The 15,343-nt window shown below is 36.6% G+C and overlaps 1 protein-coding gene across 6 annotated transcripts in view; it reads left to right on the forward strand.

Annotated features, from left to right (window-relative positions):
• trio (trio Rho guanine nucleotide exchange factor) overlaps positions 1 to 15,343 on the forward strand; it is a 2,234,512-nt gene that overhangs the window by 1,814,679 nt on the left and 404,490 nt on the right. For all 6 annotated transcript variants that reach the window (XM_069828117.1, XM_069828118.1, XM_069828113.1 and 3 more), the window contains one exon: positions 11,800 to 12,064. In XM_069828117.1, coding sequence (XP_069684218.1) covers positions 11,800 to 12,064 — 265 coding nt within the window. The remainder of the gene's footprint in view (positions 1 to 11,799; positions 12,065 to 15,343) is intronic.

Below are 15,343 nucleotides of genomic sequence, written 5' to 3' on the forward strand. Positions count from 1 at the left end.
AGGAAACTACCTCAAGATTAGTTTAGCGAAATAAGTTGCCCATCATATTAGCCAGTTTTGTCTCGTTCGGTTTTAATTGAGTGGAAAACACTTACACATTAATATAAATTAACAGTAATATGAAAATGTGAAGATCTCGGGGGAATACATAAAATATTTATAAAACATATATACAGACTAAAATATGAAAACAAAATATCAAATTCATGATTATATTATTATAATGCCGCTAATAACTTTGCAACACATCATCACTTTGAAAAAAAATAATATTGAACAAAATATCACGAAAAAATAATCAAATACCACCGCCCGATTGCTGTTATTGTATCATGCGCATGCGCAAACCCACGACGTAGAGGAGAAAATATCAGTCACAGACGTTGCAACGGTGACAGAGTACTGAATACGGAGCAGATTTCGATAGCGATATTTTGTCACAGATATTTCGCGTCATCACTCACAGGTTTATCTGTGACAAAAAAATACCTGTGACAAAATTCGGTTTGTGAAATATCGGCCATCGCTACATGTAGCGGTCGGACTCTTGGCAGTTCAATTTAATTTGAAACGGTAAAGAGTGCAGTTGTTTTGTACCTATGTGATTTATTTTTTAATATTCATTATAATGAGTGACAGCCTGAAAAAGCTAAGTGGTTCTCAATACTGGAAACACCTCTGATTGAGGTTCTGGCTGATATGTACATCTATTATATCAGGTAGTACATCTCACTTGACGATATATCAGAGGAAGAACTGCATCTGAAATCTGAACTGTATTCTTTAAGTTTTCAGCTTTCTGAATTAAATAGAAGCTGAGAAAAATTCAATCCCAGTGGGGGATATGTTGACAAACAGCGCAACAATTGCTGTATCTATTTCAATAAATCTTTTCATGCAATTGCACTTTTTTGCGTAAAGGGCCCCAAGGAAAATCACTTTCTGGACGACTTCGTAATTGCAGTCGAGTGGCCAAAATTTGTTTAAGCACTTCTTTTGGCATTATTAACATGGTGAAAGAAAAAAAATCACTTTTTTGTCTGCTCCCATCAGAATGTTTGCTGCTACGATGTACGGATGTATTATAACACCAATTTTTCTAATTCTTCCTCCAGTAAAATAATACTCCTTCGAATGTATAATAGTTACATAGACTAAAATGGCTCCATTCTTGGAATTACTTTAGTTACCTACTGGCCTATAATGAAAAACGTCGGCTTACAGGCAACACATCAAATCATAGATATCACTCCTGAGAAAAAGACGTACCTAATGTGCAGCATGTATATACACTTAGAATTGGAAAATAGAGACTTTTAACATAGTAATAATTATAAATTGGAAACTTACCACTGCAATTTCACCTAAATTGCAATCTTAATTATTGTTTTTAAATAGTTGCAAAAATTAAGTAAAGTCTACTACTCCACGAAACTTATTGCATTCCTGATACAAGTAACATTAAGGAAGCCGTGAAAAAATCAACAAGATTCCAGATGCCGATCTTATTACTGCAATATGTTATATAAATAATATTGTTAAAATATTAAAATGAAAAATAAATTATTACATAAACTTACAGTTTGTTTTTTAAGTTCGCATTTATAGACTGGTGGAAAAAAAAGACAGACGTATATCACGGCCTGCTGGAGTATAGTAAACACAGAAAACATTTTATAGCAACAATGTTGAAGAAAGATATTTTGGTTTTCCGAAGTTGCCGTCATTAAACAGAAACCAAGATGGAGATTTCATTGCAACTAATTAGAAATTCGTCTTTCAGGTATGTAATAAACGATCTTCGCACAAAATAATGTAAAATACACGAGCGGTATGTTTGTTTTCATGTTCTCGGAAATTAAAAAAGCTCAACTACGTTTCGCTTTTTCAATCTTTTCCTCGACAATGAAAACGTCAACATACCGCTCTTGTAACGTATATTACTATTGAGATTCAGTTTTGTCAAGAACAAACAAACATCTTTTTCTCAGAAGTAATATTTTTGACTTGATGTGTTTCGCTTGTAAATCGACGAAATTATTTCATACATTATTAAATTAAAAACGTGATTCAGAGTTACCGTGTCTAATCCCATGCTCTGCAGGCATTAGATTACTTATTTTTGTTATTGTATTGTATACTGTAATTTGTTTGTGAAAAAAACATGCACAGATATATTTATGTAGTATTCGTCCTTTCCCATTTAGTGTGAACGGCATAGTGAGGATCTCGTAAGAGCAGTTCCTAAAAGGCTAATTTGGTCGTCTCTTCAGTGTTGCCAACTAATACCAGATATTACCAAAGAGGGTAAAATCACAAGGACATTTACAATAATAATAGTAATAATAATAATAATAATAATAATAATAATAATAATATACTATTAACAATAACGATGTCTTGCTTATTTACTTACTTACTATATCTCATCTTTATGTTGGGGGATGTTTTCTAAATGGTTCAATTATTTCCACCTGGCCTCCCGCACATTATGTTGGAAATTAGTAGATTAATATGATCTAATATTAAAATGTATTTTGTCTGACAACCTAAAATTCATTGCTTTGACTAAACAGTTTACGATTCGCGAGACCTAACCTAAAAATGTATTTTGTTTCATCACATTGAAATTATTAGTACAAACTCCGAAAACCGAATGCCATTTTAAAATGTGTGTTTAAGAATACTTACATACTCCTAATAATTTTGCTTTTTTAGTTATAATTGCTGTCTCCGTGCGCATTTTCTGTCGATCACCCAAGTGCATGTATCACATCACATGTTATATTTATTTACACTTATCTGACTGTAATCTTGAATTGTAACCACAACGCAACACATAAAGTAACTATTATGTATTAATATAATTCTGATATTAATTAATTATTAGTATGTTCAAATTTCTCTAGCTTCCAGTAATCGGCTCAGAAATCTAAAACAATTTGAATTTTCATAATTTCCACTACCGACAACAGCTGTTCCTGGTGCCAACATAACAGTTAGAAAATCACTACCAATTGTAGTATTTCTCAGTATCGAAATTCGAAACAAAGTTGAAAAAGGAAAATTCAGTCTTCAAACTAGAAAAAACAATCCACTAGCATATGTAGTAATGGGGGGAAAATGGTTAGGTTTCACCCTTATAGTATTAAGTAAGCTGATCCTGACTATACTTTGGGAACAGCGTGTGCAGGGAAAGCTCTATACACTTCACTGCCATCTGCCGGCCGGCACGTGGAAGTGTCGCGGCGCCTGGGTTAGCCTCGGTGCTTATATGAAATCGATTCACTTACAATTGCTGCTGCCATATAATGACGCGAAAATTATACAGTGTTACAAGAGGATATTATTGTTATACTATTCATAAAGAATATTATTCATCTTAAAAAACAATTTTTTCCCGTAGCAAGCAGTTGGGATAGAGATTTTTACTGTATGTAGTGTCTCGCTCTTCCCGCTAGATGTCGCAACGAGCCTTGTAGTAGTTCCAAGCGTTCACGCTAGGTGGCAGGTATATAGTCTTGATGAACTGTATTTGTTTTCCTAAGAGTCGTCAATAGGAACGAATGGTTGCATTTTGAATTCATTGTATATATATTAAAAAAGAACGAAGCAGATCTGGAGTTCCGATAAATTATGAGGTGTGTTGTATGACATACAATGTTCCATTCGGTAGCTTGCAGATTGAATTTCGTTTCATTTTGCTTTCCATCATCATCGTGCTTTCATTTTCAGATCAGTTTATTTAAACACTGGAATAAGGATAACAAAAACTGTCTTCATTAGTTTCATTTTTGTTAAAACGGTGTTGTGTATCTACATGAATACGGTGCTTCGATTGTGAAGAATTTCTCTTTTAGTAAATTGCTTGTCTATCTCAATTGAAATTATTCCTGCCTAAACGATTTCACCTGAATAGTTACATTAAGCAATGCAGGAACACTCCAGTTCTCATTTGTAATTATTATTATTATTATTATTATTATTATTATTATTATTATTATTATTATCATCATCATCACCATCATCATCATCAACAACACCAAGATAGGCCATTTGGCCTGTTTCGTCTCAGAAGTTGTCTTCCCAACGACGCCTAGGTCTGCCGATATCACGCACCCTTGTTGGGCGATATTGCAGAACCTGTTTTATTAATCTTTCATCCGGCATCCGGGATATATGTTCCTTCCACTGAACTTGATTTTCTTCAATTCTCTTATTCAAACAAAAAATATTCAGGTGTGCTCTTATATCTTCACTTCTAATGTGATCTCTAAGAGTACAGCCAGCGACATATCTTAAGAATCTCATTTCAGCTGTCTCTATTATTCTTTTGTCACTTCTGTTCATGGCCCAAGTCTCAGCTCCATAAGCCAATACTGGTACTGCCATTGTTTTATAAAATTTTAAAACCGTGTCTCTTCGTGTTTTGTTTTTTAGTGTTCGTTTTATGGTGCCACATATACTTTGAAATTTATGCACCTTTTGTTTGTATTATTATTATTATTATTATTATTATTATTATTATCATTATTATTATTATTAAACTACAGACATTTGCATTGTCTTCTCTGGATAATCACAGTTCAGGAAGAGGACGTAAACTGTTCATGTCTTCCATATTTACAAACTTTTGCACAATGTGTCACTTTGTTTCAAGAATTTAGATCTTTGATTTTAAATAGCAGGCTTTTGCGAGTTGTATTTCTTGTATGTAGTTAGTGGGGACACGGTCTACCACACTGTCCTTATTTTCATTGTTATTATTATTATTATTATTATTATTATTATTATTATTATTATTATTATTATTAAACTACAGACATTTGCATAGTCTTCTCTGGATAATCACAGTTCAGGAAGAGGACGTAAACTGTTCATGTCTTCCATATTTACAAACTTTTGCACAATGTGTCACTTTGTTTCAAGAATTTAGATCTTTGATTTTAAATAGCAGGCTTTTGCGAGTTGTATTTCTTGTATGTAGTTAGCGGGGACAGGTCTACCACACTGTCCTTATTTTCATTGTTATTATTATTATTATTATTATTATTATTATTATTATTATTATTTCATTTACACGTAAAGATGAAGTATTTCATATCGCCATGCTTAATTGAAAGGGCATAAAATATTGATATAATACAGTTTACAACTCTAACGGAAAGTATCAAATAAAGGGGCCAATACTGTAACTAAATAACTGTAAATATAATTTTTTGAGATAATTATGAAATAGCTTTTGTGCATCGAACCTATTGTCTCCATGTGTAGTAATGTTGTGTAGCAGATTTCTGAAATGAATTATTTAGCTTTAGGAACCATAGTGGATCTCTAAGCCTACTTCTTAAATAACCCACTTAAGTAGGTAACTCAAATATCGAGTTACCTACTTATAGTATTAGATCCTTGTCACTGTGGTCTAGTGGCTAGGGCGCTGGACTTATGATCTTATAGATCCAAGTTCGATCCCCCGTGTACCTCCGATTTATAACTTATGTTGGGCAAAGCCGCGGTCCAGGTGACACAGGGATTTTCACCAGGGAACTCCTGTTACCCTGGAATCCCAACAAATCTTTATAATCATTTCTTCTCATTGCGGATGTAGCGTAGACTAGCCTCCTGTGGCGCACCCCGGAAAACGACTCTGTGCGTAAATTGATCTACAAACTGGCATTATATGGATGAGTGACGTAAAATCAAGTACCCGCCATTAGTAAAAAAAAAAAAGAATTAAACCCGCGAAATCATAGTATATTTTTCATATTATTATTTTTAACTAGCTGAGCGCTCTCATTACGAAACATTTAGTCTGTTTCTCCTGCATAAAGGACATGTTGTGACTTCTGCGGTTAAAGTTTCGCGCTGCAAGCCTGATGGTTGCTGGGCTCGATTTCTGATGAGATCATTGTTTTTACCTATTTTATCTAATTCTTTCGGCCGCACTATGACCACGGTCTTGTACAGGGACATCATTTTATTTTTACTAACAATTTTAATATTAACTTGCCTATACCTCTGGATCAACGCCGTTTGCTATCCCCTTCCACGACTGGAGTTCGATGATACTGGCGTAATATACAAACAAATCACTTTACTAGGTATAGGAGGGAAGAAAAGTAGTTCATCCATTTACGTAAACTAGGAAATATCGCGATTTTGAGTTTGATAATTTTCATTGGGTTTTTGTTTAATAAAAATACAGTACAGTATTAACAATGAGTGTTTTTACTCACGAACTGAGCTGTCCATGTGGACGTATTCATTATGCAGTGTATATTATACTGTCTACAGCACATTAGCGCACAATATAGAGAATGAAGTTAAATTGAAAAATAATCATAATATGGATATTTAAACACATTTTTTAAAATGCTGGTCGTTCATTTCGATAAAGGCTTCAGTTCTTTTGTGCATATTATCGCACTATAGACTATTGTACCTAATCCCAATTACCAGTTTCGTCCTTCGTACTAGTAACTCATGTTGAAATAATTCTATACCTACTCTATAAAAGAGTACCTTACGTACTGTAAATTCAATCTTCACTTCCGTCCTATCCGAAAAGATAAAATTACTCAGACATGCTATCTACTGTCCGTCCAAGTAGTTATGTCGTAGGGTCGTAGAAAGGGGGAGAAATCACGTGACAGTTAATTACTTAACGAGGCCCTATTATTTAAGTTATTTTAAACAGATGTATAAAATTACGTAGACGTCCAATTTCTAATAGAAGTTAATGTTCTCAGAAAACAGCTAAGACAGCCCAGTCAATAGCTGGCGAATAAAAGCTGGTGGGGGAAACCGGGATACGACGTAGGCAAATGGACGACAGTACCTGTGCGAAAATGATTCAATATTGAAAGCTCTTTCTTCACTGGAAAACGCGAACATATTTTTGGAACGTACTGTTTACTATGACCGTAAGGCTACTATGACTGTGTATGCGGCCTTGGATCTGTGTGCAGGACGGTTGAACTTCATTAGTAGAAGGGGTGGGAGTGAAGTACATTAAAAAACTCAGGTACAATAAAAATTGAAGTAAAAATAAAATGATGTCCCTGTATATACAGTCACGAAGCTTGAGTTGTGAAGGTGCTAGGAACATTAGACTGTGCAGGTAATATTTCGCATTGTCTGTAATGAGGCGATATTAGCGATCCTAGTGGTTAGCAACTATCTATGGATGCATATTTACTACATATTGAGCTTCGTGACTGTATATACTAGACTGTGCTATGACCGTGATATTTAATCAGCCTCTCACAGAAATGAGTATGTGCCTACCAGGGATTTTTATGTGGAGGTAAAGATGGCGAGTTAGTACTACTGACTTCCCTACTGCTATTAATGTCTGTGATCTATACAGGTGGAAGCCTTAACCTCCCGCTGGCCTGTGAACCTACATTGCTTCGAATATGGATAACTTTACTTTTCTCCTGACAAGCTTCAACGTCATTGATTTTTTGAGGTAATGGAAATTTTAAGCTTGTCAGCGTCATTGCTGGTAATTTTCCAGTTCTCCCTCCATTGAAATCAGGTGCTGTTGTGCAAGAATGCGCATAGCGGAGTAATATTCCGCACAGTATGTAACAATCTTATTATCATTGTCTTCTGTTCTTATTTCACTAATTAAATTCCTCATCTTTCTTATTTTATTGTTTCTCTTTATTTCCATATTTTCTATTCCTGGCTTCTCCATAATTCCTTCTTTATCTCAGTCTTCTTTTCTGCTCTTTCAATTTCCTTAACCTTTTTCCTTGTTACATTTTCTCTATTCCCAGCCATCTTTTCTTATTTAATCCATCATTTCCTTGTCTCTATTTCTTCTTCTTTTTTGTTTCCTCTTTTCCTTTAAGGTCTATATCATTCCTTTTTCCTTCTATTTTTTTATTCATCATATTTTTCTCTTTTTCTCTACTTCTTTTTGTCCTTTTCCTTCTCATTTTCTCATTTTTTCCTTATCTAGTTCTCCTTTCATTCTTACTGAATTTGGTATTCCCAAGAAACTAGTTCGATTAATTGAAATGTATCTCAGTGAAACATACAGCAGAGTCCGTATAGGCCAACTTCTATCTGATGCTTTTCCAGTTCACTGCGGGCTAAAGCATGGAGATGCACTATCACCTTTACTTTTTAACTTCGCTCTAGAATATGCCATTAGGAAAGATCAGGATAACAGAGAGGGTTTGGAATTGAACGGGTTACATCAGCTTCTTCTCTATGCGGACGACGTGAATATGTTAGGAGAAAATCCACAAACGATTAGGGAACACACCGAAATTTTACTTGAAGCAAGTAAAGCGATAGGTTTGAAAGTAAATCCCGAAAAGACAAAGTATATGATTATGTCTCGTGACCAGCATTCTTTACGAAATCGAAATATAAAAATTGGAGATTTATCCTTCGAAGAGGTGGAGAAATTCAGATATCTTGGAGCAACAGTAACAAATATGAATGACACTCGGGAGAAAATTAAACGCAGAGTAAATAGGAAATACCTGTTATTATTCGGTTGAGAAGCTTTTATCATGTAATATACTGTCAAAAAATCTGAAAGTTAGAATTTATTAAACAGTTAGGCCTATATTACCGGTTGTTCTGTATGGTTGTAAAACTTGGACTCTTATTTTGAGAGAGGAACAGGGATTAAGGGTGTTTGAGAATAAGGTTCTTAGGAAAATATTTGGGGCTGAAAGGATGAAGTTACAGGAGAATGGAGAAAGTTACACAACGCAGAACTGCACGCTTTGTATTCTTCACCTGACATAATTAGGAACATTAAATCCAGATGTTTGAGATGGGCAGGGCATGTGGCACGTATGTGCGAATCCAGAAATGCTTATAGAATGTTAGTTGGGAGGCCGAAGGGAAAAAGACCTCTGGGGAGGCCGAGACGTAGATGGGAAGATAATATTAAAATGTATTTGAGGGAGGTGGGATATGATGATAGAGACTGGATTAATCTTGCTCAGGATAGGGGCCGATGGCGGGCTTATGTGAGGGCGGCAATGAACCTCCGGGTTCCTTAAAAGCCATTTATAAGTAAGTAAGTAAGTAAATTCAAGTTAGATCCTCGGCCAGATCGTAGTGGAGTCGTGGTGGACAAACCATATGTTGCGTTCCCGTTTCCATCTGTCATTCCACCAACAACCTCCCCCGTCCACTTATGTTATCAATCATCTGCAGTAGTTGAAAATAGCCTGGGGTGATTTCTTTAGTGCGTTTTCGATGCTGATATGGGAAGAGCTCTGGGACTTATTAGGTATTTCTCTCGGGTTCTCTGTCAGTCCTGAGTCTGAATGACTCCTCATCAGCACAATGGGCTAATGTAAGCCTAGGTCCATGAATCCGGCCCTCGCAAAGCCAAACCTTCACTGGTTCATAAAAGAAAAGGATCACCATGCCCACATCATAATTCATCTCCGTTGTTTCGCGTGACAAGTAAATCCCCATTCTGTCTATATAAATGTATTGTCACAGTGTGCAGAAAAACCCCCTAATTCCGTATCTCTCGGAAAGGATGACTCGTGACGGAATTCTTTCCGGTTCTACGTCCTGCATGTCGACTTACTTGTTTACTTATGCCATTGTTCATTCACAGAGGGCATAGGCCATGGAGTTAATATAATATATACTTACTCTATGGTGTAGACCCAGTTTTTGTATTGTCCAAATTTCACGAGAAGATCCCTGCGAGGGGAGCATGGTTCTTGCGGGGTAAGAGGAGAGATGAAGCCAGTAATTCAGCGTTCTTGAAGGAGCAGGTGGATGGGAGTGGTGCCATTGGCCGGCTGGGACAAGGAAGGCTCAGTCAATGGCCGGCCAGTTCCGTGTCGGGGGATAGGTTATAAGAGTGGGGGGAAAACTTGCATTCCTTGCTCGGAACTTCTCGTGAAATGCGGACATTCTTTACCCACTTATCAAGTTCGTATCTCAGTACAGTAGTATGGGTTGCCTTAAACTAGATAAGAAAAGAAATTTACATTCGCTTCTCTTTCTCTCCGAATTCTTGAACTTTTCTACTCCTTCGTACCTGTCGCCTCGCTTCACTTACCTTTCTTCCCACCATAATCTGAACACACGCTCTCGCCATGAAACAATACTAACAAAACCATCCCATCGCACTTCCTCATACTCATCCTCTTTCACAATAGCTCTGCCATGACTCTGGAATTCGCTACCTGCTAGCATCAGGGACTGTCGAAATAAAATTTAATTAAAACGTAAACTTACTATGCACTTGGTCAGTAATTGAGACTCGTTCAGACATGGTTTCTTGTAAATAGTTATCTCAATCTATCACAAATATTTCAATATCCGGTAATTTCATCATTATAAAATTTTGTTATTCTAGGTTTAATTTGTAATTCAGTAAATACGAAAATATTATTTGTTCTTAACTTCTGTGATAAGTCTAGCTTCCATTAATCAGGTAATCTTTTCGTACTTTCATTATCATTGTAATTGTAATTGCAATAGGGGCTTGTTAATGCGAACAGACTGGGGAAAGAGGCCCTTCGAAATAGTGAATCGTTCAAATTATCGGTTTTTTAACGAAAAAAAAGTAAAAAAAAAATATCTTTATAATGAAAAAAGAAACTCTTTCATTTTATATGTATTAACAGTACATATATGTATAGTAAAACGTGCCAAAACCTTCCTTAAGGGGAGTCTGTACACCAAATTTTGAAGAAAAACATTTTTAACATTTTTCGGTAGTTTAATATATGTAAAATGATAGTAGTATGATTTTATTTCTTCTAATTGTCAGCTTTTAGCCAGCCCTATCTTCAGCAGAAATAATTTCCAGTAATTTTTAATGCAAAAAAAAATATTATCAGTGTTTCTTGCCAACTGCTCAGTGGAATTTTAAATTTATTTAACCGGTTGTATACATAAAGGTATGTTACATATGCCCTGTTTTTTCTTCAATTCTATCTTTTATAACTTCTGAGAAAAGTACATACAAAATTGAGGAATTTAACATTGTATGATATGGAAGTACAGTATCCCATTAATATATAGTGTACTTCCTTACTACATATTTTTTTAACACTGTTGTTGAGCTTTTGTTGGAATGCACAATCTCGCACAGCAATATAATTTCATCACTATCTTTGCCCAATCAAGAGCTATGTTCAAAGCTTTCACTGCTTCCAAAGCAGATACTTTCACAGAATAGAAGTGGTAAGCACAATAAGCCTCAGCCTGCAGTGCAAGCCTTCGGGTTCCTCTTCCTTACAAAAGCAAGAAAAAAGTAAAATTGTCTGTATATTTTGTTACAAATTTACTTTATTTTACAATACCTTTATTAAATGATCATATTCTGATATACTGTACCAAGGTCAAGCTATAACGGGGGGAGAAGATAAATGATGTCCCACCATAATCTCCGTTATATCGGGATTCTATGGTTTTGCTTTGCCCCCCCCCCCCCAAGGAAACTGTTCTTTCTCCGCCTATGTTGTTGATATAAGCCTATATCATATATAGGCTACTCAGATTGCTCGGCGTTGTAGTTTTTGACGGTAACAACTTTTGTCAGGTTTACTATGCTGCCATCTAGTTGTTACATAAGAAGTCACTTCTATCTCCCATTTGAATTGCGTTAGCGACAGTACTGCCATCTCGTGTTCGTTTACGGCGGACGGGTGGCGATCCTGGCGGTTGTTCTTTTCAAAGTGCAACCGATTTTAACACAGTAATGAGCAATCTATATGTGATATGGGATATAAGTAACAGTATTGGTATGATACAGAATGTGCCAGTATTCTACAGAGTGGTGTTTGGTTGCAGGCGCCGGGCGTGGAGATGACCTGGGTGATCGCGGACCACGTGGCCGCGGCGGGCAGTCAGGAGCTGAGCGTGCACAAGGGGCAGCAGGTGGAGGTGCTGGAGCTCAACACGGCCACACCCGACTGGTGTCTCGTCCGCATGCCCACGTCGGGGTCCTCTGTCGACTCCCCGCCCGAAGGCCTCGTGCCTCTCGCCGTACTCAAACAGCCTCCACCGGGTCTCAAGACCTCCCCCTCCAGGCGGGCCACGACGGACCACGACTCTGGTGAGTAGAAGTTCTTTTTATCATTAGACCCCGGATTTTTATGTGGGCGTAATTATTAAATAAATGAACATAAAATGTGAAGTCTTGACCAAAATAATATATTTCGAGAAATTGGAATTACAGCCCCGTGAAATTGTAGCGGTGAAATATTTGGGAATCATTAAAAATCAGGTCGTCCTTTTTCCCTCTCCAGCCTCTCCTTCTCTCTTCCTTGTTTCATGTCTCTTTCTTTTTTTTTTTTCTTATGACTTTGCGGAGGGTAGTATTCGATCCGTTGATCTTCCTAACGAAACGCACGCACGCTTTTTGGTCACGCTTTAGACCTCTCGGCTACCGAGACGAGTTGGTGGTAGAGGGGAAAATGAATCTATTTTTGTTCAAGAGAACAGCCATAACGTATTGCAGAAATGCAATGTATGTCGTTGATATGTCTTAGTACGTATGTGGTTGTCTAATGCACATTAATTTGTTGTATTGTGATGTGTTGTAAAATATGAAATACGTGCGAGGTGGTAGGCAGTGATCCACCGAAGCGGGGCAGATAGTATAGAGAGAGAGAGAGAGAGAGAGAGCAGGCGAGCGAGGTGCCGAGCGGCGAGGGTGGGGATAACTTCCCCTACTGGCGTTCGCTGATTTACGATTTATCCGACCCTTATTTCGGAGATTAATATTGAGATAAAAATTTGACTAGACAGAATAATATTAACCCTGGACCGCTCACCCATTTTTGGACTCATTACTACTCACCTGTGTTATGTTGTCACCCAACGACTTTTCTCTCCTCCCCCCACTACAGGTAATTGAAACTTTTATTGTCTTTGAATAGCACAAGCTATTATTAGATTATTAGACAAAGCTACAGAAGAAAATGGAGTCATCTGGTGTGACGCGTCACCCCGGGAGGATTGTGGGGTTAAGAATCGATTTATTAGATTCTGCCCATCACTACTATTCATTGTCTTTAATTTTCTTTACCTATAGTGAGGATCACGTAAGAGCAGTTCCTAAAAAGCTAATTTGTCCGTCTCTTCAGTGTTGCCAACTAATACCAGATACCACCAAAGATAGTAAAATAAACAATGACATGTACAATAGTAATAATATACTATTAACAATAACGATGTCTTGCGTATTTCCTACATCTCATCTTTATGTTGGCAGGTATTTTCTGAGTGGTTCAATAATTTGTGAAAGAGTAGGCCTATATTTTCCTCCTGGATCTCTCGCACATTATATTGGAAATTAGTAGATTAATATAATCTAATATTAAAATGTGTTTTGTGTGCCAACATGAAATTCATTGCTATGACTAAACAGTTTACGATTCACGAGACATAACCTAAAAATGTATTTTGTTTCATCTTGTGAAATGATTAGTACAAATTCCGAAAACCGAATGACACATTAAAATGTATGTTTAAGAATACTTACTCCTAATAATTTTGCTATTTTAGTTATAATTGCTGTCTCCATGCGCATTTTCTATCGATCACCCAAGTGCATGTATCACACCACATGTTATATTTATTTACACTGATCCGACTATAATCTTGAATTGTAACCGCAACACAACACATAAAATAACTATTATGTATTAATATAATTCTGATATTAATTAATTATTAGTATGTTCGAATTTCATTAGCTTCCAGTAATCGGCTCAGAAATCTAGAACAATTTGAATTTTCATAATTTCCACTACCGACAACAGCTGTCCCTGTTGCCAACATAACAGTTATAAAATCACTACCAGTTGTAGTATTCCTCAGTATCGAAATTCGAAACGAAGTTGGCAAAAGAAAATTCAACTTTCAAACTACTAGCATATGTAGTATTGAAGGAAAAATGGTTAGGTTTCACCCTTAGGGTATTAAGTAAGCTCATTCGGACTGTAGGTAGATCGCAAAGATTTGCAATCAACATTAACGCGTTGTAGGCCTATGTACCGATATAGAAGATGCGAGTGTTACTTTTATTCTTTGTTAAAATTACGTATGAAATTAATATATTGGACTAGAGGTCTTAAGGAATATCGCTTCTTCTGATGTCATAAATCGCGCTCTTGCTTTGTAATCCATGTGGGTCGATGAGTCCGTGCTATCTACTGACCATCTCTCTTCTGTCTCCTGAGATAATACTGGAGTGTTTGTTCGGTAAATTAACCTGTCAGCCCTGTCTGAGTTCTTAGTTGACGAAGTATTGGCTTCCTCCATTTCACATCTCACTGTCTTCTCGTTCTGTTTTAATGGGTACATATACCTAGTGCTGGAATTTACTGGTGCAGGAAAATTATTTTCGCAAATTATTTGAAAAAAGAAATTTAGCCAATACTTTTCACCGATTCTCGTACATTTTCCCGAAAAATCGTTTTTCACAAATCAGATTTCCTGAATCCGAATTCCTGCCAGACAATTTCCCGATATCTTTTATGTATTAATGTTTAGGTGAGGGGTTTGGACTTTTTCAATTGCTGGTTGTCACAATCAAAAAATTAAGACAACGTTTCGAAGGGTGGTTCTCCCTTCACTTCAGGTGGAAGGAAGGAGAGAAAGGAAAAAAAAAAAACCTACTGTCGGGATTGTTACGTACAGCTATTCTGTATGACTGATCGATTGATTCCTGGCTTCGGTGGAGATTCTAATTAAGAAAAGCCCGAAGTCATTAGCAGTATGTTGGCACTAAACCAAACGGAATAAAAAAGATGGGCGTGAAGTGGCTAAAAAATTGATAAAAGACACACAAAAGGAGAGGGCGGGGAACTAAAAAAATGTGAACAAGTGTTATGATACCTCGATAGAAAATAAAAGAGGGTAAAAAAGGAAAAAACTAGTAACAAGGACATGATAAAAAAACTACTACTGCCACCTAGCAGTAGCAGACATTACTACTAACTACTAAGCTGCAACACTAGGTTGCGTTGTCTAAAGGTGGAGATGACCCCAGATGGTCTACGTGGTGTTGGTGACAGCATTCTTCCCCTTGTATTGAATATTTCTGATGTCTTGTTCAACTATGGGTAACCAAATATCCGGAAGAATTAAACTAGGTTGACTAATGGCACTGTCCGAAAAACTCATATGTGCGGCTTCCTTATATTTCCTCTGTGTCTGAACGCTCAGTTTTGATTGTGACAACCAGCAATGGAAAAAGTCCAAACCCCTCACCTAAACATTAATGATCCACCATTGCTTTCCAACTCCTCATTTAGATCAACATCTTTTATTTATATTTTCCCGAAGGTCAACCAACTTACGCTTACATTATATATTGAGGCATTAT

The sequence above is a fragment of the Periplaneta americana genome, chromosome 6 (assembly GCF_040183065.1).
Source record: "Periplaneta americana isolate PAMFEO1 chromosome 6, P.americana_PAMFEO1_priV1, whole genome shotgun sequence".
Taxonomy (NCBI): Eukaryota; Metazoa; Arthropoda; class Insecta; order Blattodea; family Blattidae; genus Periplaneta; species Periplaneta americana.